Below are 23397 nucleotides of genomic sequence, written 5' to 3' on the forward strand. Positions count from 1 at the left end.
CGTTAGGAGTATTCCCTTTCACCAGTTTTAGGTTTAAAGGGAACCTGTCAAATTCATGTTGATTCATTCTTGATGGGAATACCGGGGATAGAAGAGTTCTGCGCTTGGATGGCCTTGGCACTCCCAATAGAATGAACTGAGAAGCAGTGAGCATGATTGACCACTGTTCCATTCAAGAAGGGACCCCAGCAATCTGGAAGTTATCCCCTATGCAATGGATAGGAATAACTTCCTAAACTTGAAGATACTCCCTTTAATCATTCATTTTCAAATCATTTAAGCCAGGTTTCAGATGATCCATGTTTTTGGTCCGTTTGCAAGGTACTGTAGATAGTACACGGGAAAATGGTCTTGTTCAGATTAGCTTAAAAAATGCAGCATGCACTAGCCTATTCTGTTTTTCAAATGAGACTCATCCATACAACTGAATGGAGCCGTCATATTGACATCATACATTTTTAAATTATCCATTAATAGGTAATGGAATTGGACCTTTTAGTAATTTTTGAATTGTGGATGTAAAAACAGACGTCATATGGCTTTCACCTGGATGAAAAACCCAACAATTTTCATAGCCTCGTCTGAACCCGGCCTTACTGATTAAATGAGTAGTACTAATAAAATTATTAAATGTATATTTATATTTCAAAGAAACAAGGGCACAAGCACATCCCATAAAGGCACTCCTATAAATCATTTGTATATAATATATTATTAGATATTACATAATGGCATTTAGACTATTTTAGGTCAATTCTAAAAAAAATATAGAGAATATTGATAACTATAGGTGCAAATAACTCAATTTTCATACTTAAAATTCATATATTATTTGATCGATTAGGCCATTTTCTTCACATATTGTTAACTGAACTCTGACCTTGAGTGTTTTGTGTATCTGAAGCTGTATTTTATTACCTAAAATAGGTAAAAAAGCAGCAAGGGGAGACTGCAAGATGACTGTTATCACATGTACATCTAACGTTTGCAGTAAGCTTAGTAAGTCATTGATGCAAGAACTAAAAAAAAATAAAATTCAGTAGTCACTGTACAATTATCAGTAAATGTGACACTTGCTAAATTATTAAGCAGAATAACAGGGAACCACCATGGGTATTAGATCATTGTCAACTTATTTAAAAAAAAAATAATAATAATTTTAATGTTACCGTAATTGGTTTTTGCTTTAGGGGAATTTATAATTTTTATTCTAATCTTTACCATAACACACATTCAACATTTATAACAAAATAAGAAAAAAAAAAATCACTAGGTGTTGTGACTTATTTCACAACTAAAACTTGAGTAAATTTATTTAGAGACTTGACACTGTTTGAATGAGTTTTTGCATATCCTAAGTATCATAGTTCCAATACCTGATACTTATATATTGTGTTATAAAATTGTAAGTCGAAACTATGGAACTTGATGCGTTTCGAAAACTGTACTCATGGCAAAGTATGGCAACAAACTAAATGTGAAACTTTGCAAATGTGTGCTTGTAAGCACTGGAGTACATGAAATATGATATTTAATTAGTACGGTAATTATTGTAATTTACTCTTTATCCTCTTAAAAAATAAAATCTATGAGATGATCACCTTAAGCCCACACGCTTTATTAAAATGTGCTCCTGAATATGTTTGTATTTCAAGCGACTGGCTTACACCCTTTTCGTTACTCCACATTCTAGCTTGGAGAATCACTGTCTACATTTCAAACAAGTCATCGGTTGTGCACATAAAAATTGTTTTACCAATGAAATCTGCAGCTCATCATCCAAAATCGGTTACCGGTACTTATTTTGTTTTGCTCGGAAAAAAAACAGTGGGGTGATAGTAAAACCATGAACTTAACAATACTGCTCCTTCAGTCTAACCTGAAGATCACTAGGAAGTTTAGAACGAGTTCAAGTCATAAGTAGCCTTGTTGGTGGGAGGTGCGCCTAACATTATGCAAAATGATCTTCTTGTGCATGCTGTTTATAGATCGGTGTCTCCAGAGTCCATCACAGAACATCATCTTTTATATACACATGAACAAATGCAAATCTGCAGATATCGAAAGAGGAGTTTCACATGGCAGAAGCTAGGTTTCCACTTTTCCGTAAGTCCCTTCAGGAGGCCTGTAATGCTTTGGGAAAGCTTTCAACTGCAGACTGTTAAATGCATATTTGCGACATCCAACGTTCTTCATGGTGTTTTCTCGCCGACAGCCCTCACTACGGAAAAACAAAATACAAAAACAGGCACAACAAAAGAAAATAAGCACAAATAACAAATGAAAAGCATGGGCAAAAGCAGTAGCCAGTGGAGCAATATTAAATGAGGATGTCCGAGAACACATGCTAAGGTCATGGAATGTGCAGGGTAACATTTCCAGCAGCTGGTTTCTGGTGGAATAAAAACATGTGTCATTAGATTTTGTGTTGAGATGTAAAGCATGACAGCATGTGGGCTATAGCAGCTGTGCTTCCAGGAGAAAAGAAAAAAGGGTCAAATGATAGTTTTTGGAAAGGTGCAAACTTTGAGGTGTTCAGAAAAGATGGAAAACACTCTTTCTTTTAGGCATTGACAGAACAATTACAGAAAGAATATATAAAGGAGTTAAACCTCGGAGCACACCATGTCCCCTAAACTCATCAGTTTTGGGACCATGCAAGACCTTAAGAAAAAGTTGGAGCAAAGAATGAAGTAGCCCAAAAAAAGCATTGTATCCACATGTATGGCAGGCCTACTAGAGTGAAACAATACACTATTATACTATATCTGGTAACTAGCTGATTAAGGGGGCCTTGGCTCTTCTTCACTTTTTCTCTGGCTACTAAAAAGGATCCCAAATATCACTTCCCAGATTGCTCCATATTGTAATACCTACAACCCCTTTAAATGAGTAGTCCCATGATAGACAACCCCTTCAGAAAGAGGCTGCTGCCATGGCATTCAGGTGATCGCTGCTGGTCTCTGTGGGCATCCTGGCAAACACCAGGTTTGCCAGCCAAGCATTTCCTCTGCAGTGCCCTATGCAGAAGAAATAATATGTAATTCAAGGATGGCTCAAGTCGTCCAGATTGGGAGCTGCTCTTAGAGTATCACTTGTTATTCTGGTTAATAGAGGGAGCAGCTAACCTCCCTCTATTCCTAATAGGGCACACGGATTATTTAAAGGGCCACTGTCACCCCCCCCCCCCCCGGCCGTTATAAACTAAAAGAGCCACCTCGTGCAGCAGTAATGCTGCAGTCCAACAAGGTGGCTCTTTTAGTTTTTGATTCATTTATTACCTAAAAAAACCGTTTTAAAAATTGGCCACACATACCAGATATTGTACCTGGAGGCGGTCCGAAGCGTCCTGTATGAAGCTCCCAACTGCCGTCACTCATCTCTTCAGGGGCGATGGTACCCGCCCCCTGAGCGCTGTTATCTTCTGAAATCCGGCGCCTGTGCTGTGCGTGCCTGCCTGGGGCCTGCGCAGCGTTCATTGTCAGTGCGGCCACACTGTTGCTGAATCCCCCGCCCCGCACTGTTATTCATTATGCACAGTGCGGGGCTGGGGTTCCTGGGAAGGCGGGGGAGCGTCGGAGCTGGGGAGCGTCTAAACAGCGCAGTGCGCATGCCCAGGAACCCCAGCCCAGCACTGTGCATAATGAATAACAGTGCGGGGTGGGGGATTCAGCAACAGTGTGGCCGCACTGACAATGAACACTGCGCAGGCCCCAGGCAGGCACGCACAGCGCAGGCGCCGGATTTCAGAAGATAACAGCGCTCAGGGGGCGGGGACCATCGGCCCTGAAGAGATAAGTGACGGCAGTTGGGAGCTTCATACAGGACGCTTCGGACCGCCTCCTGGTACAATATCTGGTATGTGTGGCCAATTTTTAAAGTGGTTTTTTGAGGTAATAAATGAATCAAAAACTAAAAGAGCCACCTTGTTAGACTGCTGCATTACTGCTGCACAAGGTGGCTCTTTTAGTTTATAACGGCTGGGGGGGGGGGGGGGTGACAGTGGCCCTTTAATATTACTACGTCTGAGCTTCAGTCTCCAGTAGGCGTACTTGCCCAAAATGATGCACGTCAGAACACGCATTCGATCAATTGGCACCATTATAGTCTATGGGCCCGTTGGCACATACCTCAGAATCCCGCTTTGCGGAGAGTTCTGACATGAGCCCCAAAGGAATCACTGAACGGGTGCTTGAAAGCACCTCTATATAAGTAAAAAAAAGATACACTAAAATGGAGCTGAAGTTTATGGTATGTATGGTACATATACAGCCATAGCCTTGAATGATTTCCTTCAAACACATCACGTAGTAACCAACAGTAGACATGTCATTGATCCTTAACATGGTTCACTTGACCACCTAATGATGAAGAACTATTTCTACACTTTCTCCTCTACATAAAATAACATAATGGATATATTGCACAAAATGGAAGTCAGACATCCCTATAAATAAATAGTACACAGCTGGAACAGCCAGCACATTCAAGCCTAGGTTTTTCTCATTTACCAGGCCATATATAAACACAAAAACAATAAGAAATGTCCGGCTCTTAAACATATGAAGTACCACTTAATGCTAAAAAATGGTTTGCATTCCATAGATCAAAAAGAAGATTTTTTTTACAAAACGAGTCATGAGTGAGGGTATAAAATAGGTTAAGCCATCTAATATTCCTATTTAGATATCTGTTGGTCAGGGTAAATGGTTTTTCCAGTTTTTATGAATAGGGTTTTTATAGTAGTGAGGTGTATTGATCAGACACACATTTCTTCTGCCAGGTTTCAAGGGTTTTGATGTATACAGAAAGTGCATGGATTGGCTTATCAGCATAAAGTGTAAAAAGCATTTACAAGGTATTACATTTTTGTGGTCTTACTACCTTGTGAAGACGAATGGAAGGAAAATTTTGTTTTCTTTTTCTGAGGCTAGTTTCACACTAGCGTCGGGAACAACCCGTCGCTGTGCGTCGGGCCGACGTTCCCGACGCTAGGGTGGTCTCCGCCGCACAACGGGGGCAGCGGATGCATTTTTCCCACGCATCCGATGCCCCATTGTGAGGTGCGGGGAAGTGCGGGGAGGTGGGGGCGGAGTTCCGGCCGCGCATGCGCGGTCGGAAAAAGTGGACCGTCGGGAGCAAAAAACGTTTTTTTCTCCCGACGGTCCGCTACCACACGCCCAAGCGTCGCAAAACGGACGCGACGTTTGGCAATGCGTCGCAAATGCGTCGCTAATGTTAGTCTATGACGAAAAAACGTATCCAGCAAGAACTTTTGCTGGATGCGTATTTTCGGCAAAACGACGCATTTGCGACGTATTGCAGTTAACGCTAGTGTGAAACTAGCCTAAAAAGCAAGGATAAATCTAAACTGCAGTTAGAAATAAGGGACATGTAGGATCGAATAATATAAATACAAATAACGTAAGCTACAAATTCCAATTTGACCACAGGTATCAATTTACATCTATATAAATGCACAAATAAGATCATATCTGGTCCATTATGTGAAATTAAAGCTTATCAATAAAATAGGATGATGGGTATTCCAACATAGTAAAATCTCAATCTTCTACGAACATTGAGGCATAGCAGAATTAAAAAAATAAAATGCAAACTTTATATTGGGCATTTTTCTATGCAAAGGCACTTTTCGGGAGCAAACAATGGCTTTAGACATCCATGTCACTTCCAAATTGCACAGGTGCCCGAAGTAATGGGAAATATAGAAGGTGCGAGAGCTATATCGCAAGGCTATATGTATATACTATATAAACATGGAAGCACAACAGGCAGCAGGTGAGGAAGATTGGGTTTTTTTGTGTGTTAAAAACGTTACATAAAAATATATATTTTCAAAGTGCATGCATCTTTAGAGTAATCAAGCCTCAGATTGATCAGAACTGACCATGAAAGCAAATGTGCAGCTACGACCATGCTGCGAAAAGATGAAGCCTCAGATAGACCTGCATCTATGGCTTGGCCATTGAGGAAGAGATGGGTAAATACTTTATATCCTATAAAGTATGTCGTGAAAGCAGCATGAATAGTACAAAATTCAATAGAATACTGAAGATTGGTACAAACGCTACATAGTGCCAATGTATGGTACTATAGGTACAAAGCAGCATCAAGGACATGAGGTAAGTAGTAAGCTGAACGTAAATACATATCTACAACAATGGTCTGCCCAATTCCTATGCCCTACCTCAAATTTAAAATGGAAAATCAAAACCGTAAGGCATTAAACATAGGACATAGCTCAGTCAACAGCGTGACAAACTCCTACGATCCCATTAAGCTTTGCATTTCCAAGCATAAATACTTCTGCCTCTTCTTCATTTGCAACGAAATCTGGAAACCAAGTACGCAATGCTGAGGAACACCCAGACTATGAGCAAATTTGGGCTGAATGCTAACAATGGAATAGAGTAGAGGAGACTGGGATCCAGCCTAAAATCTCGGATCGGAACCAAGCCACTCAAGTTCTTCTGGGTGACTATTTCTCGAGTTCCAATGCTGCAAAGAGGATAATTTAGGATTGCAAATGAAAAAAAAAAAAAAACAACAACATTATGGCCCCCCGCCCCCCCCCCAAAAAAAACAAAAAATGGAATATACAAAAAATTGGGGTAAATAGCAAATAAAAAAACATAAAAAAAATGCATCAAAGGAGAGTCACAGAATATTGGAAACATACATTTAAACATGATGTAAGAAAACCAAAAGTAGCAATGTGGAGTCAAAAGAAGAGAAAAGAGAGAATAAAAGAGAAATCATAAGAATGCATCATAGACAAGTGAAGCGAAAAAGAAAAAAAACTGGAAGATTTCCATGTTTGGTTCAGTGCAAAGAGCCACTTAGTCCATGCTGCCATGCATCATCATGCTGCTAAGCAGTGGCTTCTGAAATGCAAATAGACCATCAACAAACCAGTACAAGATTTGACCCTTTCAATCTCAGAGAAAGAAATGTTAAAGAGCAACCATCGTTTTAATTTTCATTTAGCAAATTAACAGTAAATGTGGAAATAAGAAAGGTTGTATAATATTGTTTTACATAAATTTGCGTTCTTCTCCTGGACTGATCTTCAAATCTCATTTCAATGGTAAAAGCTGTAAAATCTGTATTCAATGAAGACAGAGTTTCACATTACTGACTTAGGAGATTACAGTTGGTGTTTAGAAGATTCTATGGAGAGTGGAAGGAGAGGAGAAGAAAGGCACTAGAGGCAAACAGACATTGTACTGTAAGTTTACCTCTAAGTCTAGGGAAAAAAAAAAAACATAACTGCCATTTCAGGGGAACTTGCTGCAGGTGGTCTGTGTCAGCCTCTAGACCAGTGGCAGCGAACCTATGACACGTGTGCCAGAGGGGGCATGCGCGCCATCTCTTCAGGACTAGGACCACCACCACTCTTCTCAGTCCCCTTGCCATGTCCCTCATCACTAGCACTGTGGCCACTCTGCTCTGCACGCTTGCCATCCCATCAGGTCTCGCATCCTCCCATCAATCTGAACATGGGCTGAGGAGAGTTGTGGCGCTAGTGCCCACAGGTAGGATTGTGATATATGAAGAGACCATATCAGCACTGGAACTGGCAGAAGTGAGTAGTTACCATATATACTCATATATAAGACGAGTTTTTCAGCACATTATTTCATGCTGAAAACGTTCCCCTCGGATTATACATGAGTCATTGTCCCAGAAGACGGCGGGGGAGGGGGAGCGGTGGAGCAGTGGGTCCCAGGAGGCAGAAGCCGGCTGCTGCAGTTAAAGCCTGTGCTCACTGCTAAAGAGAAATTACTTTTATAGCGTGCAGTGTCAGCAGCAGTCGCCGGCTTCCAGCAGATGGCGGGCTAACACGGGTACCCGCTTATTAAGGTAATGAATATTCACCTCTCTCCACTCCCATAGGCATGGAGAGAGGTGAATATTCATTACCTTAATGAGCGGGGACACATGATTCGGCTGCAGATGCTGCTGGCACAGGAACAAGATGCTGCGAGGGAGCGCAGGGAAGGTAAGTAGGATTCTTGTTTGTTTTTTTAATGCTTTTTTCATGAGGGGCCATACATACAAGGATAGGGATGAGGAACCATGCATACTAGGACAGGGATGAGGAGCCATGCAGACAAGGATGGGGATAAGGAGCCATGCAGACAAGGATGGGGATAAGGAGCCATGCATAAAAGGATGGGGATAAGGAGCCATGCATAAAAGGATGGGGATAAGGAGCCATGTAGACAAGGATAGGGATGAGAAACCATGCAGACAAGGATGGGGATAAGGAGCCATGCAGACAAGGATGAGGATAAGGAGTCATGCATACAAGGATGAGGATAAGGAGCCATGCATACAAGGATGAGGATAAGGAGCCATGTATACAAGGAAAGGAATGTGGAGTCATGCAGACAAGGATGGGGATGTGGAGTCATGCAGACAAGGATGGGGATAAGGAGCCATGTAAACAAGGATGGGGATGAGGAACCATGCATACCATAATAGGGAATAGGGGACAATGCATAGCCTGCTTATACTCTAGTCATTAAGTTTTCCCAGTTTTTCGTAGCAAAATTAGGTGCCTCGGGTCGGCTTATACACGAGTATATGCTTTTTTATTTTTAATGTGGGGCACATTATACAGTATGGAGCATCACGTGGGGCCATTATACATTATGGAGCATCATGTGGGGCCATTATAGAGTATGGAGCATCGTGTGGGGCCATTATACAGTATGGAGCATTGTGTGAGGCCATTATTCTGTATGGAGCATTATGTGGGGCCATTATACAGTATGGAGCACTATGTGAGGCCATTATACAGTATGGAGCATTATGTGGGCACATTATACAGTATGAAACACTATGTGGAGCCTTTATACAGTATGAAACACTATGTGGAGCCATTATACGGTATAGAACATCACGTGGGGCCATTATACAGTATGGAGCATCGTGTGGGGCCATTATAAGAGTATGGAGCACTGTGTTGGGCCATTATACAGTATAGAGCATTATGTGAGGCCATTATACTGTATGGAGCACTATGTGGGGCCATTTTATAGTATGGAGCTTTGTGTGGGGCCATTATACTGCATGGAGCACTATGTGGGGCTCATTACACTTTATGCAGGACTATGTGGGGGCCATTACACCGTATGGAGGACTATGTGGAGCCAATATACAGTACTTTATGGAGATCTATGTGGAGCCACTGTATTGTATGGAGGACTTTATGTGCCTGTTATACTGTATGGAGGGCTGTGTGGAGATTACAATTGGAGAATCATACTATATGAGGTCTCCATTCTTTGTTATGGGGAACTGAGGGAGGGGGGTACAGTAGGGTCATCATACTGTGCGTATGGAGGAGTTCACTATGGGGATATCATACTGTGTTTGGGAGCACTTTTGTTTGCATCACACCTTATTATCTGTTGTAATCAAGGTTTTTTTTTATCCTTTGCTAATATATATATATATATATATATATATATATATATATATTTATTAGGCCATATGCTTTTTACTGCTGTTACCGTTACATAACTTATTATATTATTCCACTATAATTCCAAAAGTTGATCGTTTTGGTTGATAAGGAAAAACTTCCTCAATTGTAGACATTTTTTTTTTTTAACAAATATCAAGGTTGGCCTGCAACTTTCTGCAAGCTTTTAACTTTGGCCCTCTGTGTATTTGAGCTTGATATCCCAGCCTAAAGGTACCTTCACACTGACCAACTTTCCAACGATAACGATAGCGATCCGTGACATTGCAGCGTCCTGGATAGCGATATCGTTGTGTTTGACACGCAGCAGCGATCTGTATCCTGCTGTGATATCGTTGGTCGGAGCCTAAAGTCCAGAACTTTATTTGGTCGTCAGATCGGCGTGTATCGTTGTGTTTGACAGCAAAAGCAACGATGCCAGCAATGTTTTACAATGGTAACCAGGGTAAATATCGGGTTACTAAGCGCAGGGCCGCGCTTAGTAACCCGATATTTACCCTGGTTACCATTGTAAAAGTAAAAAAAAAAACACTACATACTCACCTTCTGATGTGTGTCACGTCCCCCGGCGTCCGCGCTGCTGCTCAGAGCTTCCTGCACTGAATGTGTCAGTGCCGGCCGTAAAGCAAAGCACAGCGGTGACGTCACCGCTCTGCTTTAGGGCCGGCGCTTACACAGTGCAGGGAAGCGGACGCTGGGGGACGCGACAGGCACCGGAATGTAAGTATGTAGTGTTTTTTTTTACATTTACACTGGTAACCAGGGTAAACATCGGGTTACTAAGCTTGGCCCTGCGCTTAGTAACCCAATGTTTACCCTGGTTACCCAGGGACTTCGGCATCGTTGGTCGCTGGAGAGCTGTCTGTGTGACAGCTCTCCAGCGACCACACAACGACGAAACAGCGACGCTGCAGCGATCGGCATCGTTGTCTATATCGCTGCAGCATCGCTTAATGTGACGGTACCTTTAAAGAGTTTGTTCTCATCATGATAAAGGGTTACAATTGCAAAGAGGGTGTAAAAACAAACAACTTTGAAGTTTTACTTTTGATTAGAAATCCTCTCCATTCTCAAGAACAGACCTTCACTACAATTGGTGGCTAGTATCTTAGGCTCGGAGTGCAGCGCTTACAAGCTCTTTGATACTGACTCTACAGCGTGCTAATATACAAGTTGTCTTTCTAATCTAAAACCTCAGTATTCAGGGCACTTTGCGAAAAATAAGTGGGTTTTGGATAGCAATTTGGGCACTCGGTCTCTAAAAGGTTCACCATCACTCCCCTCTAGACCCTCCCCATAGACACTTAAAAGCATCAGAAGGCATCTACTAAATCAGTAGTGTCCTGTAGAATGTAAGCTCGCAAGGGCAGGGTCCTCTTCCCTCTGTACCAGTCTGTCATTGTTAGTTCTGTTTACTGTAAGTGATATTTGTATTTTGACGTAACCCCTTCTCATGTACAGCACCATGGAATCAATGGTGCTATATAAATGAATAATAATAATAATAATAATAATGTAAAAATCTGTCTTCACTGAAAACAGATTTTTCTCCTGAATTGACAGAGAAAGAAGCAGATTTCTCAGATACGATACATAACAAAGTTGCTTATTTTCATGTGTATAGTTGATGAAATAAAAATCAAAACAATGGTTACTCTTTAAAGCTGTCAGAGGACGTTGTCTGAGAAAGTCGTATTCTGCTGTTAAAGATTTCTCATTACTATAAAAATGTTCTGATGATAAGACCTCAGGGAATTAACATTAATTGCTTGATGAAAATTTGGCTATGTGTATGCTATTCTGAGATAATATCTACCTTAATATAAACTGGAGATGATATAAAGGCCAAATACATTAATATCAAATTCTTAACACCCTTTTGAAATTGTAGAACCAATGGGAATGAAAAGATAAAAAAAATCGTTCAAAAATAGAAAAGATTGCTTCTAACAAATGGTTATTTACTGGTTATGTACACAGACACACTGTATCCATCTCATAGGCAAAACTGTCGTCTATACAAAACAGCCACTCTGTACACAGACGTTCTAATAAAAATCACTGGTGTAAAAACAGTAGTACATGACCTAATGTACGTGGTGTTCACCAATAGCTGGGTCTACATCTGTCTCCTACCATAGCAATAAAAGTGACCGTATTTTTTGGATTAAAAGACGCACTTTTTCCCCCAAAAAATTGGGAGGAAAATGGGGGGGGTGCATCTTATAGTCCAAACGCAGGCTTACCAGGGGGTTGCGGCAGTGGTGTAGCAGCGTCCCTTCCTCAGGGAACCGGCGGTGGCAGAAGTGTGGTGATGCTGAAAGCTCGGTGTCGGCAGTGAGCAGTGTGGAGTGCATCATTCGTTTCCCTGTGGCCATCTTCCTCGAGGAGAGATAAAATAGCTTGGTCGTGTTACCTTGTAGCCAGAGCTTGGGAAAGCTGCGTGTGCCAGTGTAGCAGTGTGCTGCCCAGTGCAGGCACCGTTCTGGCCTGGTGGAACGGCAAATGGTGGCAGTGTAAAGTGTGGCATGGATGTGGGGACGGTCTGTGGCGTACTTTTAGCTAACTGTTGGCCTATCACAATAAGTGAACGGTAAATGAGTGGGAAGCAGTCACATTCTAGGTACGTGTGTCGTGAGCAAGTTGGAGGCAGCAGTAGTGGTGTTCATGACAATGATATTTTAGTACTTACTAATATATACTGTAAGTATTACAGGTTCTCTTGCTGGATATAAAAGTGCCAGCCTACGCAAAGATTGTACAGTTGACCTATTCTCAAAATGGCTGCTGCTGGAGGGTCATGTGACCAGACCTGTCCACCATCCTCTTCCAATTGAAAACCGGCTTTCCCATGTTCAGTGTTTTTCAATTGGTGGAAGTCTGAACATCAGGTCTGCAGACTTAAAACATGGGTACATTATGTCTTTTCGAATAAGGCCTAACTTTGTAAACACATCTTATTGCGTGTATGGTGGTACAAGAGCGGCATTCACAGTTCTCCTGGTTGTCACAAGAAATCGTTTACAATGAAATTACTGTATATGGCTGGTGGACCAAAACCACTGATAGAAGTGGAACGAGTGGAAAGTATTTTATGCAGTGATGAAATTTGCAAGTCGTAGATATGAAGCCTTCAGAATGATGAATGCAGCAATATTAGCATTGATATTAAACTTTTCTGTCGATTAATTCTAAATGTAAGACAATTCCCCGAAGAGGAACTTTTAAATTCAGTTTTGCTGGTGTCCGAGATGCTGTTATTTGCGCCAAACTTAGCAAAATTTCACATCATATCCAAGAAATGTTACCCCTCTTTGCCTCTGTCACTTTTTTAATGCCATAGCCTCTCTCCCCCTCCTCTGGAGTGAGTTTGTGACCTTGTTGTGCAACTTTTTTTTAGCTATTCATAAATCTGCCTTACAGCTCATTCTCATAGCTATCCATGCCCAGATTAAGCTACTTTGTGGCATAAAATATAAAAAAAGTCTCACAATATTCTATTGAAACCATACTTCGCTTTGTACGCATGCTAAGGCAGGTATTTTGAGCTTCTGCCTCCTGAGCTGCACTCTTCTCAGTGGTCTTTTTAGCAATCGGTGTGAGTCTCAGACTCGGACCTTCACCGAGGAATTGAAGGGAATTGAAGGGCCTAAACAATACAACATTAGTTTCATAAACTTACTCTTAAAACGAAACCAACAGTGACCAATTTACCTACTTTACATACCACTGAGTGAAAACAGCATATACTGTAAATAGCCTCATATAACGTGGGACGTTCTAACGCTAACTTAGGAAAGCTGGATAAATGTTTATGCTCCAGTAAAGAAAAAAGTGAATACATCTGTCATATGCTCAAGTTTTAGAAAATAGAAAGGGTCAAATAAGTGAACCCAACAGAAAGGATAAAAGGGGATGAAGAATTTGCATGTAGCAAAAACATTTGATAGACATGTATGGAGGGAACAAGACTGAGAAGCTTTCTACACTACATGGGGAAAGAGGTTGCAAAACTGGAATCTGTTAGCTGGATTCTCACACCTCAGACTACTTATATGCGCATGTAGCTCTTTCAAAGAGAAGCTCAGCAATACCCCTACATGACCAGCCTGCTTCTCCATTATTGTGAAATTAGCGCTTGATTTGATAGGCAAATGAGGTTGTAGATTTGAAGCCTCTGTCACTCCAGCTCTATTCCTCACCCAATGTTGCCTCTACCTGCTTGACTGACAGCTAATCTGAAGTCAAACAGCATAGAGGCTGTCAGACAAGCAGGAGGATGCGGCGCTGGGCAGGGAATAGATCTGGAGTGACAAAGGCTTCAGATCTACATATAGCTCTTTGGCCTCATTTGCATATAAAGTCAAATGATGATTTCTCCGTAACGGAGGAACGCAATAACCATGTAATGGTATGGCTGGACTTGTCTTTGAAAGAGCTACATGTACATATAAATAATTTATGGTGGGAAATTCTTCTGACAGATTCCCTTTAAGCTTTATGTGGTAAGTGGTGCGCAGGGGTTAGATGCCAAGGCAATGTTTTAATGAGAACACGGAAAGGATATAAATCACAACTTCTCTTTTATTCCACAGTAACATCCCTGCTGCTGCTGCTGCTGCACACAGAACAGAAGTGCGGATATACTGTACAAACAAGGCGAGATGGAGCGGGTAGGGACAGTCATGACAAACAACCACGCAGCCTCGGTGACCTGACAAGTAAAAGCTGGTATATGTCTAGAGCCGATGTGGGTATCCCGACACCTTCCAGCCGTATAACTAAAACATCTGGAAAGCAACAGGTGACCCAATCCTTCTCTAGAGGATATGACTAGAGAACCAGGGCAACCTGCAGATGCATTCCCAGGAACCACAGTTTTCGGCCAATAAAAACCCAGTGATCAGGTCTCCAATTAATTTAAGTGCGGAAAAAGAGAATTTTTTTTTTGTCATTATTACTACATTAAAACTTTCATCTTTATTTCATAATAAACTATATATAACGTTTAGCGTTTTGCTTCTTTCTAACCTAGTAACCTGGAATCTTTCTGGGAAGCACACATCTGTAGCTCACCTGGTTGCTGTAGTGAGGGCAAATAAAACAAAGCCATTGAGCAAGCGGGATTTTGCTTACCTTCGCATGCACTCCAGAGCTTGTGTAAAAACCTGTGGCGCCATTCCATGCTCATGTTGTAGAATCAAGCATTGCTCCAACGTCACTGACATGGCTGTACGGTCCTTGGCACTCTTACAGCTTGTAAATCGCACACCATTCAGTCGTCTACATATCTAAGAAAGTGGGAGAACTCACGTGACATAACAGAAGAAAATCACCTTCCAAAAATACTTTCCCTAAATTTTCATAGTAGCCATTTGTTTAGATATTGTTTATTATAAAATGATAGATGATGACATAGCACTATTGGAAAACTACAAACAGAACAATGTGGAGGAATGGATAGATTCCTTTTTACTGGGGTGCTCCAACGCACATATCCATACAATGTATCAAGAGATATGGATCCCCATGGAAAATGCTTTAAGAGCATAGTACTCTGATTATCTTGAATTAAAAAATTCTAATAACTGCAACATATTCTTAAATATTTATGCAATGGAGTCAGAATAATATTATTATGAAATGGAGTAAATAGCTGACTCTTTGCTTTATATATTATATTATGGACATACACGGATTTACACAGTTTGTATACAGAATACCCAGCACTATCTCACTAATAATGAACTAGTAAAATTGCCTACCTCAGCAGCTTGCCATAGGATGTCAACATTTTTGTTCTTCCTTGCATTGACATTCTGTCCAAGGAACCGAAGCAGCTCGGGGAGACATGTTTGACTCCGAGACCGTGGGAGACCTAAAATAAACAAATAATAAGAGCAAATTTAAAAAAGTAACATTAATCTATATATATTAACCATTTCCGTAGCATTGTGTTACTGCTGGATCATATTCCATATTCATACAATTCCATCTCCCGTATTCATGTATATTCCTATGGAAATCAACGTCAAGGCAGGAGTGGCACTGTGCTGAATGCAGGCTGTAGGCCCGTATCAGAGATTCTACACTAATGATAATATAGGGTCACCTCAGGGTTATATATGTATAAGAAAATAAAACTACACAGATTACATATTCGTACAAGTGCACAATGGACTGAACCCAAAAAGCACCAATTCACATAAGCAATTTTCCACGTGAACGGTGCACTAAGTGTAAAAGATTGCAGTGTGCCCTATAGACATGACTCTAATGTATAGAATAGTGACGAACGAGACACCATAAGGACTGCAATCACATCTACCTTATTCTGCCGTGACCATTGCAGTCCTCACAGAGGTCAGGTGAATTAGCCCCAACATAGTACACTCAGGGATGATTGTATGAAAAAGGACTCAGCCAATTCACAAGGCAGAAGTAGTTAAAGAATGCAATATTAACTGTAGAGCAGAATGTATTTATTATTTCGCCTCTATGTTGTGGAAACATTAGCAATTAAAGTATCAAAGTATTTAGCACCTAATGAATTAACCAATGAAATAGATTTCACTGGGGGCGGATACTTTCTCTTGCTATATGATGCTGACCAATCATAAGCAAGTAAAAACATGCAAAGGAAAGAACTCGCCTCACAGTAACTTAAGCTTCTCAGTGTGTGAATGTAATGATACAGCTCTGATCTCCTGGTCTAACCTCCTGCATGAGTCAGTGGTGGGAGGGGCAGTGCAGCTGAGTTTAGTGGTGTCAAGTTGCAAACCCTTATATGAACTCTCCTGATTACGGTGTCTGAGAGCAATCATGGCTTATTTCAGAGTAACTTGTACTCCCTCTGCAATGAGATCAGGATGTAATTACATCTCACACAGAACCAGCCTGCTCTGATCTCACTGCAGAGCAAGTTGAGCACAACAGCCATTAGAGTGATTACGGACACAGCTACGGGCAGGTATTGTAGGATGAGGGACAGTATAGTCAAGCTGACAGTGCTATGAGAGGATGAGCGCAGATAGAAGGGTTTGTAATGTGACACAGGTAAACTCAGCTATGCTGTCCCTTCCCTACATGGACCTTATCTGAAAGGTATTAGTTATTCATGCCTTCTAATCATGCAGGAGGTTTCAGGGCTGTCTGTTATAGTGGGGACATGTTCTGCTTTCCTGCTGCCTACTTATGATTGGTCAGCATCATACAGGCAAAAGAAATACACGCCAGTGAAAACTATCTGATAAACTCTACTTAGTCTTAAAAAAAAAAAAGTTAACTCAATAGGTGCGTGACTGCTAAGATCTCAGCAAGGGAGAGGCGCAATAACAAATTTTAAAAAAAAGTTTTACTCCACTTTGCAGTCAATATTACATGGTGTGTCCAGTTCAACATGAAAAATTGTGGTGAAAGATCCTCCTTAACCAAACGAAAGGAAATACACTGAACATGTGCTACAGACTTGACCATGTTAACACATTCGTAGATTTGCTGCCGATTTGTAGTGTGAATTATGCACCAAAAATCTGCAGTAATTTACTGTGCAATGCAAGTGAATGGGATTTGCAAAACTGAGATAATGCTGCAGATTTCTACAATTCTAGAATGCTAACTCACACTGCTAGTCTGGATTTTCACAGTGGATAGCTTTTTAATACAGTAGGGCGAATCCAAACTGATCTTTGTACCGGATTTCAGCCCAAATTTCCAGTGGAAATTTTTCATATTGTGTGAACATAGCCTTACAGGGAAATACAAGAATTTACTAAAATTAGTACATTCACATATTTCTTATTTGCCATAAATTACAATAATTCAATAGAAACTTACAGTCTTCCGGTAAGACTTCCTTGAACTGTTCATAGTAAGAATTAAGTCGCACCAAGCTTTCAATGTTTATAACTTCCTGCAGCGATGTATCTCCAAATCTTGGTTCATAAAAAACCAACATATGCAAAATATTACATTGCTTGTCAAACTATATACTTAAAAACAGCACACAAGTCATATGTACAGCTAATCATTGGTGTATACCATAGTAAAAGTTAGATAAGTTAGAAGACAATAATACGGTAATAGATATAGAACTGGGCTATAATCACAAGTGGAGGACTACAAATGGCTACCCACACATTTCTGTCATGAGTCCTCATTTGGATACAGAAAAAAACAAAAACAGCACATCTTCCTGACACTCCAGCAACAAAGTTGGTACAGGCTGCATATAGCACACGCCTACCCATACAGCTTGGGCAACCACAGTCATCTAAGAATGACATAAAATATTAACCACACTCTCAAAAATACTCTATAATAGAAAAAAACACACAAAAGAAACACTTCTATCCATCCATCCATCCACGTGATCATGCTTACTTTTCTGCCAGTGTCTGCTGTTCATTGATCCCAACGTTAAATAAGACTGGCTGAACCCTTAGCAGCATCCCACTCTGAATCTCGCGAGGAAGGGCATCAAACAAGGCGCTCGGCAATGGGATGCGAACATTAAATCCATCACTTGAAAAATACATAACATATGACACATAAAAAAAAAACACTTTGCTTTTCTGTTCTCTAAAAATGTTTATTGTGCATATACGGTATTTAAAACGGCAGTAGGTTTAGATGTTCATTAAGAATCAACAGAATCTACAAGGATCAGTAACAAAATGGATTGGTCATCTATCTATATAATCGTCTAAGGGGTACTTCCGTCTGTCTGTCTGTAACGGAAATCCCGGGTCGCTGACCAATCAACGACAGGCACAGTCCGGCCACGAATTGCCCCCTCCCTACTCCCCTCCAGTCAGTGCCCCCTGCGTGTGTCACTGCTGCACATGGTGCACGAGGTTATAATGGGGAGGAAGCAGCGAGCGCTCACAATGCGGGACATGGAAATACAACGGGGAGATCACAGCAGCCGCCATCATCTGACCCCTGGGAGCAGCCACGATGTCCTCCACCAGCAGCGGCCTCCATGCCGGACTATAGGAAGGGCGGACTATCACCCCGCACGTGAACAGCTCTTCGGAGCCAGCCCATGTGCCGGCACTGTGAAGTCCTGCAGGAGGCCCCGTGTGAGCCACACTCCCGGCCGGGCCCTCGGCTTCTCCGTCATCTACACACGTGTCCTGTTATTGTTATGCGCGGACCGCGTGCTGCTCCTGCACTGCCAGAGATGGCGCCTCCACCGTTCTCACCACCGCCCGTACATCTGCTCCTCTCATGGACGGACGGGCCGGGGACGGTCTCCAGAAAGCTGCTGCCACCGCCCCCCCTCCAGTGTTATGTATTATACGTCTCTGTGCTATATCCTGCGTGGGCTGTGCTATATCCTGCGTGGGCTGCGCTATATACTGCGTGGGCTGTGCTATATACTACTATACATATTCTAGAATACCCGATGCATTAGAATTGGGCCACCATCTAGTATAGTATATCCTTTGAAAACTGAATCCATGATACCAGTATATTCAGAGATTTATAGTGAACATCCAACGTTGAACTCTAGTTTGTATTATTTTTTTATCTAAACAGGTAAAAACTTCTTCCACGTCTGTTTCCTCGATATATCTTTATAGCAGTTTGAGGTCCGTTTTTCTGATATAGAGCCCAAAATTCAATAGCATTACAATAATTTAAAAATGATGGGCAGCAACAATCAGTAATCATTTCAGGAAGGAATGTCTTACTCAGGAATACTGCGTTATTTGAGAGAAATCATACATTTAACATCCACATTGGGACCATGCCACCCGAGTGACTGGTCCAAGAGGCTAGCCACCTGACAGAGAGACCGGTCACTCAAGAACAGCCGGGTAGGCAGAATTCTCCAGCCTTGTGGACTAGTCACCTAAGCAGCATGGTCCTTGGCCAGCTGATAAACCCATGTTTTCTCTAAAACATCACAGTGCAACAGAGTGAAACAGTCGCCTAAAACGACAGAGCCAGTGTCACGATTCCACCACTCATTGTGTCTTTGACGCAGTGAGTGACAGTTTAGCTGTCCAATCTGGGGAATGGGGCGTGCTGTAAATGACATGTTAATTACTAGCAGCCACCACTAGATGGCACACAGGAGCTTTTCGCATACTATTTTTACATTGAATGGCACAGCAGTGAGTAAGCTTCTTAGCTCCCTCTAGTGTACGTTGCAGGCAGTCAGCATCTTTAAATTAATATCTATGTTGAAGGTCCCAAGCTTTGCATCAGCAAAACTGAGCTCTGACAATTATAAGGATATATTAAGAAATTAACCAGCACATCATTCTATCAAATATTGTAAAAAAACAAATCACATAAAGCACTGAGATGTTTATATTTAAGAATCAATGATATGTGTTTGATTATGGGGTTGGTATATCAAATTAGCTAACGACATAAATCATTTTTCTATGAGTTCATAAGCAACAACTAAAGCATTAAACTTGACCATAATTAAGTAGAAGAATGTGGAAAATGCAATTATAGAAAAGTTTTGCTGCAAATGCTCAATAATTTCATGGATAATAATGATTATGCATGAGTTTACTACAATACATTTGACATTGGTTAAGTACCATAATTGTTTTTCTTTGCCCTTACATTTTCTTAATTAACATTATTACTGAGTTTCTACTAATTAACACAAGTTACATTAACTCACCGATTTCCAGTTATCACTGGCAACATATCAGTGGAGGAGTTCGATATGGCCTGGGTGACTTTGAAGGTCACATTCCTCAAGTCCATGATGCCTAAACTCATATCTTCTAACATGGCCAGCTCTTCTCCTAAAGGGAAAGGTTGGACAACAACAGGACAAGTGTTGGAAAAAATAACAGCATGAATTGCTGTAGAAAATTCCAGAAATTGCAGAGATTATGTGTAAATGCAAGTCTTTCCTATTCTACAAGTTGCTGATTCAGGTAGCCCCATACCTAGCAAAAAGCATTTGTAGCAGTCACTAACAATGGTCATTGTAGAGGTACGCCGTAGCCATCTGAATGTATAGAAGAAACGATCACTATGCAAAAAACAGACGGATTTCCATTAGCCTTAAGGTACCGTCACACTCAGCGACGCTGCAGCGATATAGACAACGAGCCGATCGCACAGACAGCTCTCTCCAGCGACCAACGATCAGGGGAACGACTTCGGCATCATTGAAACTGTCTTCAACGATGCCGAAGTCCCCCTGCAGCACCCGGGTAACCAGGGTAAACATCGGGTTACTAAGTGCAGGGCCGCGCTTAGTAACCCGATATTTACCCTGGTTACCATTGTAAAAGTAAAAAAAAAAAAACAGTACATACTCACATTCTGATGTCTGTCACGTCCCCCAGCGTCCACAGGGTTACGCGCTGCTGCTCAGAGCTTCCTGCACTGACTGTCCGTGCCGGCCGTAAAGAAGAGCACAGCGGTGACGTCACCGCTGTGCTCTGCTTTACGGCCGGCGCTGACACAGTCTGTGCAGGAAGCTCTGAGCAGCAGCGCGTAACCCTGTGGACGCTGGGGGACGTGACAGACATCAGAATGTGAGTATGTACTGTTTTTTTTTTTTTACTTTTACAATGGTAACCAGGGTAAATATCGGGTTACTAAGCGCGGCCCTGCACTTAGTAACCCGATGTTTACCCTGGTTACAAGTGAACACATCGCTGGGTCGGCGTCACACACGCCGATCCAGGGATGGACAGCGGGTGATCAGCGAAGAAATAAAGTTCTGACTTATAGCTCCGACCACCGATATCACAGCAGGATCCAGATCGCTGCTGCGTGTCAAACACAACGAGATCGCTATCCAGGACGCTGCAACGTCACGGATCGTCGTCATTCTCGCTGCAAAGTCGCTTAGTGTGAAGGTACCTTTAGGGATCAGATTTTCACCAGTTTGATAAATGTCAGTTTTTACCATCAAAGTTTCATAAAGAAAAAGTGATGGAGATTTCTCAAGTTTCTCTTCTTTAACAGTCCATTAGACTGCTATCCAATTTTTTCACAGCTCAAAAGACTTACATTAGTGAGTTTGATCTATGACTTAGATAAAAATCAGGTAAGTCTCCATGTTTTGAACCAGCAAAAATCCACGGACATGTGAACAACCCCATATACTGGTCTACAAAAAAAAAAATTCTGGCATGGACTTTAAGAACAGTTTTAGACTAATTTGAGGGTGCTGAATTCAAATCTGATCTTATAATTTCTCTATCACATCACGTTTTTGCTCTACAGGTATATAGCCCATTTTCATCAATTCCATGATAAACATAAGTAGTGTATGAAAATTGCCGGTTTATACGGTTCACTAAGGTAAATTTAGTTTTCATTTAGTCTCCCAATAAATGTGAGAATATCTTTGTTTTCTTTGAACATGCATAATTCCCATTTGTTATGATAACACCCTTGTTTTCTGTGCTACTGGGACAGTAGAGCTACAGCAGAGCATTGGGTGAAAACTGAATGGCCTCAGCGACAGAGTTTGGCATCTGGCGATAAGAATGTCATCCATGATCCTCTAGTGGATAGGAAGGACATTGTCTTTCCTCCCTTACACATAAAACTTGGATTGATGAAGCAGTTTGTCAAAGCTCTCAATCACAGTGGAGAATGCTTTATCTATATATGTTCAACTTTTCCTGGTCTTAGTGAAGAGAAGAAAAAGGCTGGAATATTTGATGGAGCTCAAATAAGAACACTTATGAGAGACCCAAATTTTATCACATCAATGAATGAGACAGAAGAAAGAGCTTAGAATGTATTTTGTAATGTGGTGCAGAATTTTCTAGGGAATAAGAAAGCAGACAACAATGAAGAGATTGTGGAAGAGCTACTAATGAGTCTGCGAAATCTTGGATGTAGAATGAGTATCAAGATTCACTATTTACACAGCCATTTGGACTTTTTTCCAGAGAACCTTGGGGATGTGAGTGAGGAACAAGGGGAGCGTTTTCATCAGGACATTAAAACAATGGAAGAACGGTATCAAGGCCGGTAGAACTCACATATGATGGCTGACTATTGCTGGAGCTTGATGAGAGACAACCCAGGAGCTGTACATCACAGATCAGCCAAGAAAAGAAAGTTCAAATAACTGCCATTTGTCATTCATCTGTGTGCCATATATATGTGTTTTTATATTTTGTAGTTTAATTCTGTAAGTATATTTGATTTGCTGTACATAGACTTTGTAATCTTTGTTATTCCTTGATTAAAAATATACAAAATGTGGTACCGAAAATCATGTGCTTTTATCATAAAACATTAGGAGTAATTTTCATCAAAAATTGAAAATCTCGAAATCCTGATGTGATAGCCAAAAACAGAGTTCATATTCGTATCAGCAGTCAAAATTGACTTAAAATATGTTTTAAAACCATTTGCCAGAAAAATTGCATTGACCAGTGTAATAGGTACAAGTTATATATGTGAAAAACACTGATAGAACTTGTAAGTGAAAAACTGCCGTCTGAAAGAGGCCTTAGTGGCACACTGAAAGCTTCTTATATTTCATATATTAATCTTATAGGCTCAGTCCTGGTTCTCAACCATATGGCACCAGAAGGCACAGCTGTGGTGTACCCTGCGCCAGTATATCACCCTGCGCAACACTCACCATACGTGCTGAGGAGACTTTCAAACTGTGCCAGAAGACCAATCGTGTATAACTGGCGCAGGAAACCATCGTCATGCAGACAGTTCCTCAGCTTGATAATGAAGCCACAGATCAGCGCTGTTAACTAAAACAGATACACATGGTGAAAATGATGTAAAATATAGCAGTTATTTTTCTATGCAATTCTAAAGGAGTTATCTAAGGATGTGACTGTATATAAGGGGTGTCATCCTATTTCCAGCTCAATCAGAATTAATTATTTTTTTTACAACTCCAACAAGTC

General features: G+C 41.2%; 1 protein-coding gene across 6 annotated transcripts in view; it reads right to left on the reverse strand.

Annotated features, from left to right (window-relative positions):
* Positions 1 to 1239: 1239 nt before the first annotated feature.
* The window catches only part of INPP4A (inositol polyphosphate-4-phosphatase type I A), a 152891-nt gene continuing 130733 nt past the window's right edge, over positions 1240 to 23397 (reverse strand). For 4 of the 6 annotated variants that reach the window (XM_077296509.1, XM_077296510.1, XM_077296506.1 and 1 more), the window contains 7 exons: positions 23115 to 23238; positions 20166 to 20292; positions 17897 to 18037; positions 17351 to 17448; positions 15280 to 15392; positions 14651 to 14805; positions 1240 to 2221 (listed from right to left, as the gene is read on the reverse strand). In XM_077296509.1, the coding sequence (XP_077152624.1) occupies positions 2089 to 2221; positions 14651 to 14805; positions 15280 to 15392; positions 17351 to 17448; positions 17897 to 18037; positions 20166 to 20292; positions 23115 to 23238 (891 nt within the window). In that variant the 3' untranslated portion in view covers positions 1240 to 2088. Of the gene's footprint in view, positions 2222 to 6274; positions 6520 to 14650; positions 14806 to 15279; positions 15393 to 17350; positions 17449 to 17896; positions 18038 to 20165; positions 20293 to 23114; positions 23239 to 23397 lie in introns of those variants that run through there. The other 2 variants (XM_077296508.1, XM_077296507.1) reach the window with 2 other exon arrangements.

Source organism: Ranitomeya variabilis, chromosome 3, assembly GCF_051348905.1.
Source record: "Ranitomeya variabilis isolate aRanVar5 chromosome 3, aRanVar5.hap1, whole genome shotgun sequence".
NCBI lineage: Eukaryota > Metazoa > Chordata > Amphibia > Anura > Dendrobatidae > Ranitomeya > Ranitomeya variabilis.